Below are 19322 nucleotides of genomic sequence, written 5' to 3' on the forward strand. Positions count from 1 at the left end.
AGCTATTCCAAATTAAATAAAGTGGACTTTTATTTTTTTTACATTAAAATATAATACCAAAGCAATAAATATATACATAAATATTAAATGTACTATAAATATATATAAATAAATTAACAACGTTTCAGCAACTATGCTCTCTATACTGATATCGACCTGCAACACAAAAACTTGTCCCAGTTGGTAGTACGCGTGTGCCTCATTCTATAAGATTTAAATATATATAAATGCTTTAGAGTGCTGTGCTATGCCATGAGAAAAAAAACTGTTACAACATGCAAATTATAATTGCGCTATTAAAAATTGCATATTAAATGCGACACAACAAACGCCGCAACAACAACGACAACAACAATAACCTGAAGGCATTAGTAGAAACAAGCGATGGGAATGTGTAAGCTGGCACCAAACACTAACACGAACAGCATTGGACGGTGCAACACCAGCCAACTACAACAGCAACAATAAGAAACAGTCAAAAGTCCTGGCAAATAGTTTAAAGCATAATTTTACACGGCGTACGGCACGCACCACAAGCAGCCAGAGCTGCAGTTATGTGTGTGCGTGTGTATTGATTGTTGTTGTTGCTGTTGCTGTTGTTGTTGGCTTAATGCCAGAAGGCAGCAAAACCTTGGCCCATAAATTATTCATTGATTAGCAACAAATGCCATTAAACATGCACCCAAAGAGCTTTGCCTGCAGCCAACGTGACTAGCAACAGGAGACCAGTGCGTGTGTGTCTGTGTGTGTGTACATCAGAGTGTGCGATTGTATGTGTCACGCACTTTAAACTGTCATTTGTTAGGCGGCAGCCTTTGGAAATTGCCCAATTGTAGGCTATTGCCGGCGCGTTGACGCCTGCTAAACATTCAGCCTAAAATCGTGCTATAAATTTTCAACTGCAGCTGGCAGGCCATCAAAGAGCGCTAAACGGCTTACACTTTGCGCATATTTCGGCCTAAAACCCACAACCAATGCCCGAATGGCCAAATGCTTCACTCCTCTGCCTGCCGCAGCCACGCGCGACAATAACAGTTAATGCTGTTGCCGCTCTTGCCACATCCGAGGCCATGGCAAATTCTCTACTCACTTTGTGAAACATTTTAATATACCCTGCACGGGCACAGGGTCAAGGCTCAGATTTTAATCTGCTTGTAACGCTGGCTATAAATCAATGTGCACTTTATTGTCTATCCGCGTGTCTCTTGAACGCTGACTCTACCTTTTTGAACGGATAAGCTTGACAGAGCTCCAGTGTTAGACTGTTTCGTTTCACTATTTTGAATTTTCTCATTTCGATATTTCAATGTTTCGACTTTGTCTCTAAAATCTACCTTGAAACGTTTTGATTCGGAAAAGTATATAAGTAAGCGGGCGCTACACTCACAACACTCACTCACAGCTCTTTGCTCTCTCTCCCTAACTGTCTCTCATGTCATCTTTAAGAGTATTTCAGCTTCGTTTAGCTATCAGCCACGCATTTCCTGTTTGTTGTTATTCTTGTGCACGGTTTTATTTTGCGCTGAATTTTAATTTAAATGTTTTTGGCAGCCTTTTGGTTGCTTTCAAAACAAAAATAAAACCACACAAAAAAAAAAAGAAAAGAAAAAAAGTGGCACGTCAACGGCTTTTAGCGCTGATTTTGTACGGAATTTCATGGACCGCGGGACGTACACGAGTTGAGAGGCCTGATAAAAATCTGAAAATGGCCAGCAAAGCGAACATTTTTCAATGGCATTTTTGTGTGCTCTGTTATGTGAGCCATAGGTGACCCTGGGCTGCGGTTCTTAGCGCACACATACTTAGCTTACATACTGTAAAGGGTCTGCCAACACTTACACATGAGTAGTTCAGACAGGACACACTCACGCAAGCACACACATGATTTATGCAGCTGGTGCTCTGTGTGCGGTTTTTAATTTGCTTAATTTTGCGCTTAGCCACAGCAGCAGCAGCAGCAGCAGCAACAGAAGGCAGAGACAGAGGCAGAGAAAGCAGGGGCAACAGCTGTGTTGGCGGCCACTTTGCCACAACTGCCAACCCCTTTTCAATTTCAATGTGAAAGGCTATCATCAAGGTCCTCGGTAGCCGCACTTTTCCATCTCAGTCCTTTCTATCTCTCACGCTAGCTGTGGCTAATTTGGCAACAGCTGATGACCATTTTCAAATGGAATTTTGTGGCAAACATATGGCTGACTTCTCATTCTGATAAATCGCACTTATTTAAGGTGCTTGAACTTCGGCCAGCCTCTGTGAAACTATGTCACACACATGCATAAAGACATTCCAAATAGCCTCATAGTTGCACACAAAGCCATCCCAAATAGCCTCTTAGCTGGACGTAAGGCAGACTGCACCGTCAGGTAACAGCACATAAAAGTAGCACAAATCTGACAGGCAACGGCTATGCAGTATATTCGCCGACAGCGGGAGAAGGACTCAGAGCCAAGGATAACAGTGGACCATACCATACTTAAAGCCCATAGTTCATATATAATAATATCTAAACTAAAGCAGCCTAAAGTTTATTTATTTTTTTACATATACTTTAAGAGCCAAAGTATTAGTTCTTAGTATTTTCAACACATACCAAAATTCATTAATATTTTTCTCATTCAAGTCAAATAACAAAAGTGAATAGAAAAGTTATCAATTCTATTGCATTGCTGTGCTTTCAGTTCCAGCTTTGAGCTACAAATTAATTACTTGTTCACCCAAGACTAGCAAGAAATACTCGAATAAATAAATAAGTTTTTTTTTTGGCTAGCCAATTTAAAGAGAAAGAACTTTTTCGATTTCGAAATACAACTTATTCCGTATCACGTGTTCTGCGTGTTTTACTTAAATATGAAATTTAATAGCATCGCAAAAGGGTGTATTTCCCTTTAGGTCTGCTATTATCATTTATCAAGGTATGACCGCTGCCCAACTTAAACCAGAGAGCTTGCCATAACCATAGCCATATCGTATTTTGATGTAATCGCACGCATAACCAACACATTCACACACACACTCACACACATATGAAACGGCTCACACTTTCGGTGGCAATGCCCTCTGGCAATCTGTGGCAGCTTCCAGCTCTAGCCCCGAAATTGATTTCATTAATATTTCAAAAGGTTTGCCTCGCACAGGCATGCATATATATGAGAGAGTCAGTCGCACGGCTAGGAGCTTGTGCGCGGTGTCTACGTATCAATTAACCTGTCTAACACTTTGTTGTGGTCGTGCCACGCATAAAAGTTTCCGCTGTACAGCAGTTGATTAAAAATTTAAAAAAGACTGCGATATTTCGCATACGCAGCGCGCTACTGGCTATTCGCAACCTTTTGTCATCGTAACGTTTTAATTGACAATTTTGCGGGTTGTTTATGGTTGTTTTAAAACCATGAAGGATATCATATTTGTATATACACACATGAATATTTTTTTATATAAAATTGTCCGAATTAGTTCAATTATTGGTTTAATCACGTTGTGTGGTTGGCCAACAGCCAATTTAAAGGCTGCCCAAAAGAGCGCAACTTTAAGTGGGAAAGGGAACGAAAGCGTTTGCCTGACAGAAAGGCAGAGATGGCGAGGGCTTTTCTTGCTGACCTTGCAAAAGGCACTCAGACAGATATCCAGAGGCAGTTGAAAATTGCCAACGCGGCAAATTTAGACCCGAAAACTTATGCATAGAAAGAAGACAAGTTCAACGCACCAAAAGGACACGACCAGACAGCAAAAGCTAAGCAAATGCCAGCATATAAGTAAGTCTGTGTGTGCGGGCGTGTGCGTGTGTGTGTTGTCTTGTGTTTGACTTTCAGCTTGCGGCTAAATTGTTATCAGCTCGTATTTTAATAATGGCCAGCTTAAAGTGTAGGACAAGAAAAATGTTTGCCAACAAAGAAGCTGACAACAAAAGACGGCCAAACAAATGCGAGAGAAATCATTAAAAATTCTACAGATAAAGTCGAAATGGACGGACATAAATAGCTAGGTGAAAGCCTGCCTATGCACATGTGGGGTATTTAGTGCAGATCAGTTGAATGTGTCTGCAGGTACACAGTCTGCAAGAAGGAGCCAGAGCAGACAGCCAGCTTCTGGTCAAGATGAATGCCGCGCAGTCATTAGGAGCAAAGTAGCTGCAAAAAAATAACTTGCCATAAAGTGAAGATACGACGGACATGTCCGAGCATCAGACGAGCTAATACAGCTAGTCAACGGTTCTCTGCGCTTGCTGCTACCTGATGCTGATGATGATGATGACGACTTATGTCACTCGAGGGTAATTTACAAGCACTACAAAAATTGCAGGCAGCCAAGGATGCAGCCGCAATGGCAATGAACAGCTGCCCAGGCAAAACTGAAGTGGCTGAAGCGCTCGAAACTGTTGCCAGCATGCTAATGAAGTGTACCAAGGCCTACATATACATATATATATATCATATAAATAGAGGGTATACTGGTCAGGCATTCAAAATCTCAAGGGTCATTTATTGCCAGTGAAGCGCTTCACGATGCAACAGCAGCACTTGGTAATGTAACAGCAAAAATTAAAAGCTCGGCAGTCGCTTGTTAAGCTTAACTTATTGAGAAACGGTACAAAATAAAGGTTAGGCTTACTTTCCTTATATCTTTGAGAAATTTAAAACCGGCAACAGCTTCATTGGTACTCATAAGTATATGCCTTCAAGGATAAGATTCAAAGTATTAAATATGCACAGGTCCAAGCTTGACCATCAATTATAGATGCCAGTTAGCTCGGAGTAGGATTGAGACTAGAAGCCAGCTACGCTGTTTTGACTTTATAAATATTATACAAAAATAGGAAGCAGAAAAAACAACCGAAAACCAACTTTAAAAAATTAAATTGAGGCACAACAAAGAGAATAAGAAAGACACAGGCACACACATACACCAAAAGCAAATGTAGTACACAGAAGTAAGTGTAAGGGAAAATTTATTTCATCAATTTAGAAGTAAATTGTTTGGAGAATACTGCACAACGGCTGTAACAGTAACAACAGCAGCAACAACAACAACAACAACCACAACAGCAATGGCAAGACTATAAACAGCTTAACTAATACAAGCACACAACTTAACACACACAGATATAATGAAACGGCAAGTTGTTTGGGATAGCGAACAAAAGCGCCTTAGAGTGAAATTTGCTATTGAGGATGCCAAAGAAATCGATTATGCTTAAATCTGTTGCTAAAGCAGCTCGGATCAGGTAAACACATAAATGATAAAGCTTCAAAAAAAGTATACTACGGCAACAGAGACAATCGGAAAACTGCAGCATAAAGTTGAGGTGCATATTACGCATACGCCGCGTAGCCAAGCAGGCAGACTGAGTTCAGGGCCAAGCTCAGCTCGCTTCTGCCAGATAAAACAGTTGTTGTTGCTGCTCTAGATGCTGCTGCCACTGCTGCTGTGGCGCCAAGTACATGTGTAAATTACGAGTTTCGCATACAAGAACGTTGAACAAGGACAGCGAGCAGAATGGCAGTCAAGCACTTGCCCTTGCAGTAACAGATACACACAGACACACGCTCCAAAAGTGGCTAAAAGTGTACGTAAAAATGCATGATATATGGTAAATGTTTTGTGGCATTTTTGGCTTAGTTTGCAGCTCTTAACTGACGCTCGTAGCAGCTAGAGTATCTTTCCTGATGCTGCCTCTGCCCTAGCTTCTGGCTCTATCTCCAGGCAAGCATAATGCATACAAATTGATGTATTTTGTGTGTGTGAGTCTGCATTTACGCATTGAACATGACATTTAACGATTGTCATTGATAAGCGCATGTTACTGCACTGCCAGACTATGCAGTTGAAAATGCTGCAAGCTAAGTCAGCTAGGACTCGAGCTGGTTTGAGAAAGGAGCTCAGGAAATGAAAAGGCATGTTCACTTGTACTGCATTTAAGAAGCTTACGCACTTCAAACTGTTGCATATACTTGAAGAATAGTTAAGACACTTTAATATTTACCTGCCATATGCTTAGCTTGTTGGCCCAAGGCCAAAGCAGTTAGCTGAAATTCGACCACAGCAACAATTGGCATTAATTTTGAGCTCATAAATCAGACGGATAATTGAGCAGCCTGTGGTATAAATATGCGCATAAATAGACTTTCTAGTCAGCCAACATCCACCAAGAAATATTTGCGCCTGTGGCGACGACCGAGCAACTTGTGGGTAATAGAAATTGTAAACTAAAATTGAATTATCTTTTGAGCAAGGCACAATTTAAAAATTACTCGCTTGGAAAATTCAATCAGCAAACGGGCAGCGCACCACAACAAAAGCAAAGCTCACCTTTCGACCAGCCAAAAACCGCCCACACTCAAAGTCTTTCCAGTGCCTAAATATCTCTGTGTTTGTGGAAAGTAAATAAATAAAATAAAACAGGCAATAGCGGCAGAAAGCAATTTTCGCAGGCATGCACACACATACACAGACGCACACACACACCTAAAAAAGCACCTTTAAGAGGCAGCTGAAAAATGCTTAAGATGCCGAAGAGTCCAAGTACGAAAAAAATGTGCGTAGCGCTTTCGTTTATTTTTTCTTCGTTTCGGCTTTGCACAAAGGCTTCAAGGAATTTGGGCTCAGTCCATCCTGGTTATGTTGACTTAAGCTTTAAGCTGCTCAACTGAAGCGCGTAACGGCAATTTGTGCCTGTTGTTTGCCACCGCACGACCACCGCAGGCCATTCGCACGCATTAGCGCCACTAAGCAGGCAATGGCAAATCTGAGAATCCATTGCGTTCCAGGCGTGCCAGAGTAGCCCAAGCAGCACGACTGAATAGCTAAATACCTATTTATGACGCAACTATATACGGTGCTTAACACAGTTAGAAAGCAAAATGGATTTTCTATCGGTCCTATAGAAAAAGGCAAACAATTATTACATGTTATATATTGTATATTTTTTATTATTAATATTATTGCTGTTATCAACAAGATATGTCTAAGCAAAATAAACCTTTTTAAAGATTTTTTATTTATGTTATACCATTGCAATTGAGTTTAACTATCAATTACTTGCAGGTAAAGTCTTTCTACATATTCAAGAATTATTAAACAGATAGACAAAAAAATATATAGAAGTCAACTCTGTTGAGCACCTAAAAAACTAAATGCTCAGCACAAGCGTGGCATGTGAATTGTTTCTTAATTAACTTTTCACTTTCTTTTTTGGCACCTTCAAGAGCGCCCCTTCGCACAAAGTTCCACATTTAGGATATAAATATTTATAAGTCGAATGATTTTATTCGTTTAACTTGGCCAGCTTTAATGTCTTCTTATACTTTGCTGTTCTACGTGACGTATGCGTTAAGCGCAGCGAATTTCGTGTTCCGTAATCAAGAAAGTGCCACATGCCTTGGCAAGGACAATGACATGTAGCCACAGTCGAGATTTGTTGCCATATTTTTCCACTCTGACTTTACCGAGCGGAGACACTTTTTTGCGTAGAGTTGGTTTTAAGCGCACTTAATCCTGCTTATTTCTACCGCAACACCAAATTCGCAAGGGTAACCGGGTCCACAGGTGAGTTAAAGTGTGCTCGCATTGCTAAGCAGTCGCTCGATCCCAAAAAAGGTATGCACCACACACGCACACACACGCTCAAATTCATTACACAAGCAATGTCGAGTAATGACTTTGTCTGTAAGTAGCTCGTGATTGAATTGAGCCGAGCACCAGGAGCCAATTCAGCTGGCAACATCTCATTTAGCTGGCATACACATCTGACAATTGTCGCTCCCCATGGATATATATATACATATATATATTTTTGTGAGTGTGTGTGTGTGTTAGCTGAAATGAAAAATGAAATCAAAGTATTTAAAGCGCCACACTCGCTGACACTGAAAGCTGGCTGTGACAACGCGTACCCCTTTCGCAGCGCTCTTTGGCGCTGCCATTGGATTAGCGCTTGATCCTTGTTATTTATGTGTTATGCCTGTGTGTGTATACGTGTAGGTATACGCGGTTAGTAAATGAAACTGCTGCGTCATCCGACCCTAGCCAAAAAGCAGTACACGTGGAAATGTGTGCACAATGAAACCTTTTCAATTATTTTTGTTGGCGTTCCTTACGTCTTTCGTGTGGTTGTTTTGCACCCAACTCCCTATTGTACTCGTTTCCTCTTTATTTAACGCCATGTGTGCACATGGCAACTCGAGAGCAATTCAGATGAGATGTAATGCGGGATTTTTGCTAACTAAGGTAGTCATAAGCGCGAAAATTTAAAGGTAAGTAATCATATTACTTGAAATATTTACATAAACTTCCTTAGCTCCAATTCAAGAAGAATTTCTGCATAATATAATTTTATTGCACTCGGAACTATCGAAATAAATTATAAGTTCATGGCATAAGCATGAAGCCCCAGACGCCACTAAGCGGTAGTTCAGCGAGAGCACTGAGGAATTTACGACCATCCCCAATGTCAACCAGATCGAGAATGGGGAAATAGTAAAAGCTGAGAAACTAATTCAATAGGCATAAGTAAGTTTATAAGAATTTTAAATAAGCGATGTCGCTCTTCAGAGCAACCGATCTCGCCAACTACGGGTAGACTACGCAGAGAAACATTTTATCTTTAGATGTTTGAACTCATACATAAAGGTTCATCATAAGAGGTTATAGCTCACACGTCTGAGTTTCGCTTAGATCAGTGCTGTCATCCAAGCAAGTTTGAGCTTAGTTTAGAGCTAACTGATATTCTGACATTAACATTTGAAATGTCAGCGCTCGTAAGTAAAGATGTTAAGCCGACTTTAAAATGTTACAAGTTTCAATTTAAATATACTTTAAGTCATATCTAGCAATGTGTTGGCCTTACTTTTTTACTAAATAAAAATATTTAACATGCATGTCAGAGCTACTTTCACTTCTAAGCTGATTGCAATCAAATGTAGCTCTCTGGCCATACAACGGCTGAAAATATACAAACGGAAAGTAAAACCAAATTATATCTACTGCAACTATTCCCAGTCGTATGTTCAATTCATACAATTTGCCGTATGCTTGTTGACAATTACATAAAAAGTGCGATTGTTGTCGCCTAAAAGCAATTCGTTGTAACTATTTGGAGGCGCATTCAGCACGAGACGTGTAAATAGGTGGCACATTAATGTCTTGGGTAAACAATTTTAATTTCTATATGCAGCTCAGGGACGCCAGGTTTTCCATTTTCCATTTATAATTGTTGCAGACAAGGGCTTGGGTGCTGCCATTGTGGGTTCCAGCCGAGTGTGACATGCAAGCCACACTCTTATATGCCGTTCGATAAGAGACGACAAACGATGGCGCATGCCGGTGTCAGTTGCCTCCAACTGAAACTGCTGGCAAATTATGGTAAAACATACAGCGACGCTGGCTAATAGCCGTGCCCCGAGTCCCCGCAAGGCTACAGCTGGCATTGGTAGGCGACGGTGCATTCAAAATACCACACAACCAGACGCACACACACACACACATACAGATGCAAAGATACACAGATAGCCTAACACACAGACACACTGAGCTATAGCTTGTCAGGGTAAGGCAGACAGACAGACAGACAGATAGACATGCAGACAGACAGACGGACGGGCAGACATTGGTTGATTGGGTGTGGGCTGGAGGCGTGTCGTCTGGATTGCATGCCACATACCGTCTGCCAGGTCTGGGTCTGCCACACAATGCAAGTGACAGTTTATGGTATGCAGGTATGCAATGCATTTTATTTGCTTTCGATTAGACGCCAGCCAGTGCCTGCTGCCAGCTGCCGGCTGCTACACACAGCTTGTTTGTTAGCCTTGTTTATTGCGACTAATTTCGTGTTAAGAAATTTGCAAATACCAAAAGCTTTGACAATGTCTCTACAGCACGTTGCCTGCTGATTAATGCTACGCAGCCGGATATATACATCGGATATGCCACTGAATGCTTTTTAATGTCTGGCGAGGGTTTGTTTTGGTGCCGTTTCGCCTTTCATTGTGGATTTTGGGCCTCTGTCTGTCTGGCTAGTTGTCAGCAACAGCTGTTGTCAATTTAAATATGCAGCCCTCACACGATGAACTTGAATTTTAAATGCTACCACGCCGCAAATAGCATGTTGTATGTGGTCATTAAATGTCAGTTGAACAAAAACAATTCCCGGCTGCCCCAAACATACAAACTACATATTAATATACCCAAAGGCGCCCTCGATGTGAAGCCAACCCCATAACTGTCAGTTTGATGGCTGCCCCACGGCCATTAACTGTCAAAGTTGAGCGGCAAATTTGAAAGCTTATTTCAAGTGAAATTATATTATTATTATTTTTTTATTTTAGAAAACGCTGGCAATATACAATTTTCGATAGACTTTGTTTATGAATACTCTGAGCAATGAAAGATGTGAAGTAATTATATATATTGCCTTCTAAATCAAGAAACGCGGCTTTCATTAATGTACGCTTAACAACTTAACTGATTTAACTCAAGACAACGAATCTCAAATTCAAAATGTTCATAACGTTAAAGCTTAAACTTAATTTATATTGTAAACTAAACTAGCAACGGTTAAATATCGCTTTAATGCTTTCTTAAGCAGGACTCCAGTATCAATTTTCCTCTAATGTCCATTCTTTAAGATGTATCATAAATTAAATGCTAAATATATTTACATATAAATTTCTGGTTTGCAATGTATTTTTAAATTTGTTATATTTGATTAGCGCCCGCTAATTCTTTGAAGACCTTTTAAATTTGTTTTCACGATAAAAGTCACGTTTCCAAAGCAATGGCAGTTGTTGCACTCAGCTGAATTTATGGGCTATGCCTGATGATGTGTGGCAAGTATCAAGCTGTTAAAATACGTGCAAGCTTCACGGAAACTACGAAATGCAAAATCAACAAACACGCATCGGCAGTGTCGATGAAAAGGCGCACACTTGATGATATTGTCACGTTTCAGTTGGTCGAAACAGGAAGCAGAACAGAAAAAAGTGCCTAGTTCTGGCGGATGAACGGCACGACGCGTGCATGTGGCACACGCTGCGTATGCGCAATTTGCAGAGAGCTGCAAAATTGTTTTGGGGAATCAAGTCCAATTCCATGTGATCATAATTTTTTTCTTGTTGTTGGCTATCAGCAATCAGGCTAAAAGCCAGGTGCAGGTGTGCCAGTCGCTGTATGCTTATTTATATATGTGGGGTGTATGTGTGAGTGAGTGTGTGTGTGTGCGTGTATGGCATATGTAACAATGTTTGCGTGGCCAGATTCAGATTAAAAATTATGCTTTGTTTGCCAACTGTCAGCACAAAAAGCAACAGCGACAGCGCAACAAAGCCAAAATGTAATTTTTGGCCCACAATGACAACAAACAAAACAAAAAGTTGCCAAAAACTTTTTTCGAAGCGAAGTGGTAAGCCAGTGAGTGTGTGACTACGTGTGTGTGTTTCACCTTGCAATGGAAATATGTGTCAGCTGATGGCCGTCATAGTCGTTATGTCATATACAATAATAATGGGGGCTAACTTGACTATAAGGGAAACAAGGCCGACCCATAATAATCTTCTTCTTCTCACTTTTTTGCTTCGTAGCAATCAGTTTTTTTGGTTTCGTTTCTCTCTTCTTTTCTTTCTTCTCGCTCATTTTTCGTTGGTCGTTTTGCAAGTTGAAGTTTATTTTGTAAACATGCCACTAAAAGTTTTCCACTTTCCTCTAAAATACTCAAACCAAATGCCAACACCAGCGACAATGTGTCTCGCACGCTCTCTCTTTCTCTCTCTACCTCTTTGTCTCTTTCACTCGGTCTCTTCTCTGCCCCGCTTGCTGTGGTGTGTATGTATGTGTATTTTAGTTAATTTAAAAAGTTTTTCAGTTGCTTCTGCTGCTGCTGATTCTGTTTCTTGCTTTCTTGTATTTTCAATTTGTATTTTTTTCGTTTTTGTTTTTTTGTTTGATTTGCAGCAGTCAGAAAATTGGTAAACGATTCGTCGCAATTCTCTTCTTCTTCCGCTGCCACTCGTCGTGATGTACAAAACTCAGTTCTGCAGTTGTGGTTGTATTTGGCCTGGGAAATGTGACATTTGTGCGCCTTTTATTTTGTCAAGAAATTGCTTTTACAGTTTTTGGTTCGTTTGCTGTGCTGGTGGCTGCTGCTGCTGCTGCTGCTGCTGCTGCTGCTACCGCTTCAACTCCAAATGTTTCTTTTATTTATGTGCTGTCACCGAAATTGAATTAGAAATCGCATGTTATGCCAGCTGCCCCAGGTAGTCTATGTATCTATTGCTATCCTTATCCCTATCTATCAGCTGAAGTCGCTGTGCACTTTTTTGTGTGTTTAGATTTGTTTTAAGCTCTGAAGCATTTGCTATTGATGTGGTCACTACATACAGCCACACCCCAACGCTTTTCTATTTATGGGCGAGACAGGAACTGCCTGTAAAGGGCAGAAACAACTTGAAATCATTTTATTTCTGATTGTTCATCAAATATTTGATGATGTTATTTATATCTCAGTAAAAGTAACCACATAGCCCCACAGTTCGTTTTAAACTTTATCTAGCTGCTCTTCAAAGTAGCTCTAAAAATAGCTCTGAATTTGAAATGCTGGGATCAAGGATGTCTAGTTCTAATTGCGTTAAGAACGATTGATAGTAATATCAATAATTCGTTCTATGATTCACGGTTTCTACACAGCTTTTTCTGAAGCACAAATTAAACTAAGCCATGTTTATATCTAATATCAAAAGAGTTTTCAACTTATAGAGAAATATAAAGTGCTTTGCATAAGCAGCATTTAAAAAAAATATCAATTTCAACTGCAATGTCAGCTGCACGTTTAGTGCAGACTTTAATTAGATTTCATTTAGAGCGTGTCTCCTTGGTGCTGGCAGTTCTGCGAAGCAGCTGTCCTGGCCAGCCGCCCGCCGCCTTCTGCCTCCGATGGCAGCAATGCGAACACTGATACCGACACCGACAAGGAAACGAGCACGAACGTGGCCTGTTGACAAGAGAACGCTGTGTCTCTGTCGACATTCACATCTTGCTCACGGAGGGCCCCCGCCGAGCCGGTTCCGGTATCCGCAAACGTACAAATTTGTGCGCTTTTTGCGTGAAAAATGATGGAAAATAATTTGCAAACGTTGAGGACTTATACCAAGCTCTAAGTGAAGCCCGAACGTGCGTTTGACGTGGCTATTTGCTGCACCTTTTTTGTCCTCCACGTGGGCTACCTGGCTGTTGCCTGGTTCCGGAAATGCTTGTGTTTACTCTTTGCCGTTGTCCCCTAAACCTCTTTCTCCCTCTTCCTGCTCTCGCTTGGGGCTGCGCTTCGCTACACTTCTGTGTATTTAGGTGAAATTTATTTTACTAATTATTATGTAAGCGCTCGAGCGACGAGCGTTGTGTAATGACATTAAAGCGATTTCCCCAAAAAAAAGTGTCAAATGCACAACTGCTTTAAGCAGAACCAACAAATGCTCAACGAAAGCTTAAAGCGAACTCAGAATACAGTTCACTTATGCATGCGGTTCTATAAATTATTGGCCTAACTCAATTTTACTTTACTTCATTTCATTTTATAAACTCCCTGGGCGCTCGAAAATGTGAACAACGCAATAAATTTATACATGCAACGAAAATAAGAGATCAACAACAAAATGCGAGCGCACAAATTTTTATATAGCACTCTGGGGATAATCAGCAGCAACAGCAACAGCAAAAACAAGAACAACGAGCCATGGCAGAAGCTAATGTAAAGTCCAACAGCAGACACATAAAAATGAGAATTTATGCAACACTGGCAAAGTAGCCACCGCAGGGATACAGCCAGACGTGGCTTGGCCCGACTCAGTGGGCGCCCAATGAACCAGGTGACGCAGGTGACGCTTTGCATTTGCGACTATGAAGCAGCAACAAAAACCTTTAAAAATAAAAACAAAAAATTAAATTAAATTAAACAATAACAACAAGAGCCATAAACAAGCCTGGTGCACATGTCGCCTCTTGGATACGAAAAAAGTTAATAATGAAGTTGTATAAATTGAATAATTTTATATTTATTAATTTAACATTTTCGTGCAGCAAAACTTTGGCTCATTTACACACATATATATATATATATATATATATATATATATATACGGGAAATTGAAGAGTAAAAATTATGACCACCTTTTCAAGCAGTGGCAAGCATAAAAACAAAGCTCTGCTTCACCACACTGCAAACTGAAGTTAAGTGCTGCATTTAATAAAAGCCAATAATAATTTCGCGCATTTTAATTATATATATAAGCATATATGTTAAAATATTCTTTTCTTTTATTCATATATAAATAATTCACATTTGTTCGTGTCATTTTTTAATTGAGAAATCGCTCATGAAAGATAAATGAACGAATGCTATTTGCCATTCAAATAATTCCAGCAAAAATAAAGTTGGGAAAAAAGAAAAATTGCATATGCATCTGCGTGAAATCGAACATCGATATTTAATCGAACAGTCATACAACGTACCGGTAAATGGAAAAATAAATACTTTCAATGTTATCCACATCAGAAACATGAATGTTAACTTATCAACCCTCGTCTCGATTCATAAGGTTTCGGCTATATGATATTCAGCCCAGATAAAACTTTTTCGTAATATATCCATATAGAAGCTTAGCTCTCAAACTGCCTTCACTGCCAGAATTCTGTTTTATTTTCTGATAATTTCAAAAGTTTACTTTTTATAGACTTTTAAACGCATGACGCCCACTTATGTTATTTCAAATTTTGTTGCTCTCCTTCAACAGCCAACAAAAAAGCCTCAAGCAAAGTTTCAAATGAGCAATTAAAATTTTATCTTTCTGCAGGATAATTAAACTTAATTTGCTAAATGCTTACTGCTTTCATTGTCAGCCAAAGCCGAACCAAAAACATGCCTTTCAAATGAAATTCAAGGGATTTACATTCCAGCAATGTGCGAACTAGGCTTAAATTCTTATTAAACAAGTAAGAAAGCTCTAGTCGGGGTGCCCGACTAGGAGATACCCTGATCCCAGTCCTCTGAGTTTTTTTTTAATTTTCCGTAGTTTGTATCGAGTATTCAAAAAAAAAGAAAACAAATAAAAATCGACATCGAGAGACCAGGTTTCGAACCCGGAATTTTTGCGCAACGTGCACCAACTCTACCAACACCGCCACTTCATAATTAAAAAATAAAAATAAAACAATAAACAAGTAAGAAAGCTCTAGTCGGGGTGCCCGACTAGGAGATACCCTGATCCCAGTCCTTTGAGTTTTGTAATATTTTCCGTAGTTTGTATCGAGTATTAAAAAAAAAAAGAAAACAAATAAAAATCGACATTGCGAGACCAGGTTTCGAACCCGGATTATTTGCGCAACGTGCACAAACTCTACCAACACCGCCACTTCATAACTAAAAAAAAAAATAAAACAATAAAAAACATTTCATCTCCACTGGTCTCGAACCTGAACCAAGCTGCATGCGAGCGGCGCCTCTACCAACGCCGCCACCGTCCTTCTCATATGAACTGTTGCAAATTTGAGCATAAGTAGCAGCTAATATTCAGCACAATTCAATCGCAATTTCAATTCTTGGAATAGAAAAGAATACACGCATTTGAATGAATGTGTGCACACGCATAGGAAAAATGCGTGCGCGTGGCGCTGCTGAAATGTGCTTTTGCAAATTGGCCAAACGTTTTGTTTAATAACTTCTGTTTTACTTAATAGATTTTAATGAAATTTTCAGCATATGCCCTACATATCCTATTGGCTTGGTTGAAATGCAAACGCCTTCATATAATGGCCCTTGTTCCAACTAAACTTAAATTCTAAGAATTTGGGGGAATTTGGAGCCGGTATCCAAAATCCAACAAAAATCAAAATTGCATAAAATATACATAAGACTAAATACAAAATTTGGAAGCTCTAGCTCTTAAGACGTTCGAGATATAATTTATTTACTGCATTTCAATAATGTTTTTACTCGATAACAATTAAATGCGAATAGTTATCGAATATTTGAAACAAACTTGACCTGCTATTTCAAGTCTCTAGCTCTTATAGATGCTGAGATCCACGCGTTCACACATACGGACAGACGGACAGACGGACGGACGGACAGACGGACAGGACTCAATCGACTCGGCTTGTCGTCCTGATCAAGAATATATATGCTTTATAGGGTCTGGCACGCCTCCTTCTGCCTGTTACATACATTTGCACGAAACCATTATACCCTGATTTGGCATTTTTAATGGGATCAGGGTATAATATTCAAGAACATATTGTACACAGAGCCAATGTACACAAATAATGAAAATTAATCAAATGTAGAGCAGTTTGAATAAGTTATTTTAATTAAAATATGGTAAAAATTAAATGAATCGACAATACCTGATCTACGGATACCCTACGAAATAAGCTGCGCTGATGTATGCCACGCACATATAGATGAGAGCTTAACATATATATGTACATATACATTGTGATTTGTTGGTAAATCAGATTCACAAAGGCAATGATTTACAATGAATAAATTAGTATTACAATAGAATGAGTTGGTTGAATATCAAGTAGTGTATATCAATCTATGCTGATCATATTTGTATATATATTATTATTGAATATATTATATATAATAATATAATAATAATATATATAATAATATGCTAATAATATTTGTATAAATATTATTTATTGTTAATTATTATATTGATTAGATCTTGATTTAGACTCTGTATCTTTTGCATTTATGAGAATATTATGTTTTATTTATATTAAGTTAAAAGAACTTTTAAATACTCCAAATGTTTCTGGTTAACGATTCTGGTTCTGGTTAAAGGGTTATATATAATAATATTTGTAAAAACTGAAACTGGTTTTCTAAATATTTTTATATTTGAAATATATTAAATATTAATATCGTTAGTTAAAGACAAATAAAAAAGTGATTATAATATTAAATTAATTTTATTCAAATTATTATTTATATTTTTTTTACCAGTTAAAGACAAATAAAATTGTTATTCATGTGGCTTTCAAAACAAATCTCAAACATAATCATAATATTTTTAATATTTGTTTAGTATTTAAATACAAATAATTAGTTATTCATGTGGCTTTAAATACAAATATCAAAAATAATTCATAATGTAATTTATACTATTTTTGTAGCATCAAATAAAAGAAGAAAAATTGTTCTTTAGGTATACAAAATTTGTCGATGTCAACTCAAGATTCGATATATTTATGTAGTTTAAGAATTATCTGTCAGTATATGTTTAGGTTTATTATAGGCATTGTGTATGCTTACCTGGCCTGTAGCCATCGCTATGCTCGTGTGCTTCGATGCCATTGAGATGCAGAGTGCCAATGAGCAGGCACAAAATGAGCGGTGTGCATTTCATTGTGTTGGACTCCATTTTGGTTGCTTGTCTCCTTTGTTTTATTCACTCACTGTGCCAAATGGCAAATGTAAATGTAACACGTCAATTCTCTATGTATGTGGTGTGTGGTATGTGGTACTGTACAGGTGGAGAGCGGCTACATGGGCATAAAAAATGCAAATAAATTTGCTTCGCTTTATGCAAACATAATTTCAAATATACACACACTCACACACACGCACACACAGAAGAGCGGACCAAATGATTTGCTGGCTTTATGTACGTGTGTTGGTGACACTTTCCGTGCTTGTTGTTCTTGTTGGCTGTGTAATGATTTTTGTGTTCTTTACTTAGCTTGGCTTCAATCCTTTTTGTTGTTGCTTTAATTTTTTCACTTAATTAAAAACTTTTGCGTTGCACATAAATTCATTTAAATATTTACAAACATTCGCCCTTTTTCAGCTGATGTTGTTGTTTGTCCTTTATACAGTGTTTGCTTTTGGCGTTGTTGCTGTTAATATTTTGTTGTTGTTGTGTTGTTTTTGTCAAAGCATATAACCGTTAAGATGAATATTTAATAGAATTTGACGAGGCGTCGGCGCAACTTTAGTGGCACGCCTCCTTCCACACACCTACATCCACACACATACACACTCTCGCAGTCGAGCTGAGTATGTGTGCGTTTATAAATATTTAAAATGAAAGCGCGCACGTGTTGCACATTTTGCACTTTACGTCTCTCTCTCTGTCTCTGTCGGTATCTCTAAGTCTGTATCTGTGCGAAGTATCTTTTCTGCTTGGAATTGTATTGGAAATCCTTATAATATACTGGCAATGGAATTATTTATGCCACAGTGTGCGCAAAAGTTGTACGATAGTCCGCAACTGCAATTAGAATAAAATGGATTCCTGTGGTTAGTTTAGAAATTTCAGAAAAAATCATTTGGGAATTCAACTATTAATAAATGTACAAACATTTGCCGGCCATTACAGAATGCCAAGGAATGTCGAGTGGAAAAGCTCGATGCCAATCAATAATGATAGATTAGCCACGTTCGGCCATCACACACAAGGCTGCCTCGTAAATTATATACCAGCTCGGCCTGGCCCAAGCAAATGAATAGGATGAAACAAAAAAAAAGAAAAGTATAGGAAACTTTCAGCGCATTAATTGAGTAGGACGCTGGAGCCCAGCTGGCTGTGTGGTCGCACGTGCCATGTAAACATGCCAGATGAAGTTATCCCAGTTAAACGCAATCGAAATGTCAATAGGTTCAAATTGTGCTCAGGTACTCAGGCACATGCTCATGTGTAGTGTGCTCTCCGCCTCTCAATTTTCCCTGCTTGTTTATATATGAGTGTGTACATCTTCTCTGTTTGCGGTAAGCCTATCCAGCTGACAGGCTCTGCCTGCCAACTACAGGTAATTGACAAAGGAGTCATGAAAACTTTGACTTGAAAGTTTCGCCACGTTTTTTGTTTAACACGCAGCTCGAACAAGCTGATAAACTTGCATGACATTCCGGTGACTGCCACGTCGCAACCCCAAGTTCACATCCCCAACTTTCGACTGGCATCAAGTATCACACACACACACACACCCACACCTATTTTCTCCAACAGCCAAGTTGTGCTGCCTTGACTAAGTTTGCATTGGGTTATTAAGAGCTGTGCAAGTGTTTATTGAGTGAGATTGCGAGGAGCTGCGAACTTGCGGCTAAGTAGTTGTTAGTTGCTAACTAGTGTCAAACTAGTGCTACTTATTTGCAACTAGTACGAACTGCGAGGGCAAAAGTTCAGCCAAAGCCACAAAATATAATGATTAAAAAGATAAGCTCAAGCACTGGCGCGATTAGCAGCTGCTTTTCAATTCGTAACCAGGACTTAATTAAGTAGAGTTCATTTTACTTTTCAAAATGTGCTATTTTATGTTCATATAAAGAGTAAGAT

At 39.0% G+C, this 19322-nt stretch overlaps 1 protein-coding gene across 1 annotated transcript in view; it reads right to left on the minus strand.

Annotated features, from left to right (window-relative positions):
- LOC111600267 overlaps positions 1-17779 on the minus strand; it is a 60678-nt gene extending 42899 nt beyond the window's left edge. The window contains exon 1 of the mRNA XM_023316315.2: positions 17300-17779. Within this exon, the coding sequence (XP_023172083.2) occupies positions 17300-17408 (109 nt within the window). The 5' untranslated portion in view covers positions 17409-17779. The remainder of the gene's footprint in view (positions 1-17299) is intronic.
- Positions 17780-19322: the final 1543 nt, after the last annotated feature.

The sequence above is a fragment of the Drosophila hydei genome, unplaced genomic scaffold (assembly GCF_003285905.1).
Source record: "Drosophila hydei strain 15085-1641.00,03,60 unplaced genomic scaffold, DhydRS2 tig00000063-arrow-pilon, whole genome shotgun sequence".
Taxonomy (NCBI): domain Eukaryota; kingdom Metazoa; phylum Arthropoda; class Insecta; order Diptera; family Drosophilidae; genus Drosophila; species Drosophila hydei.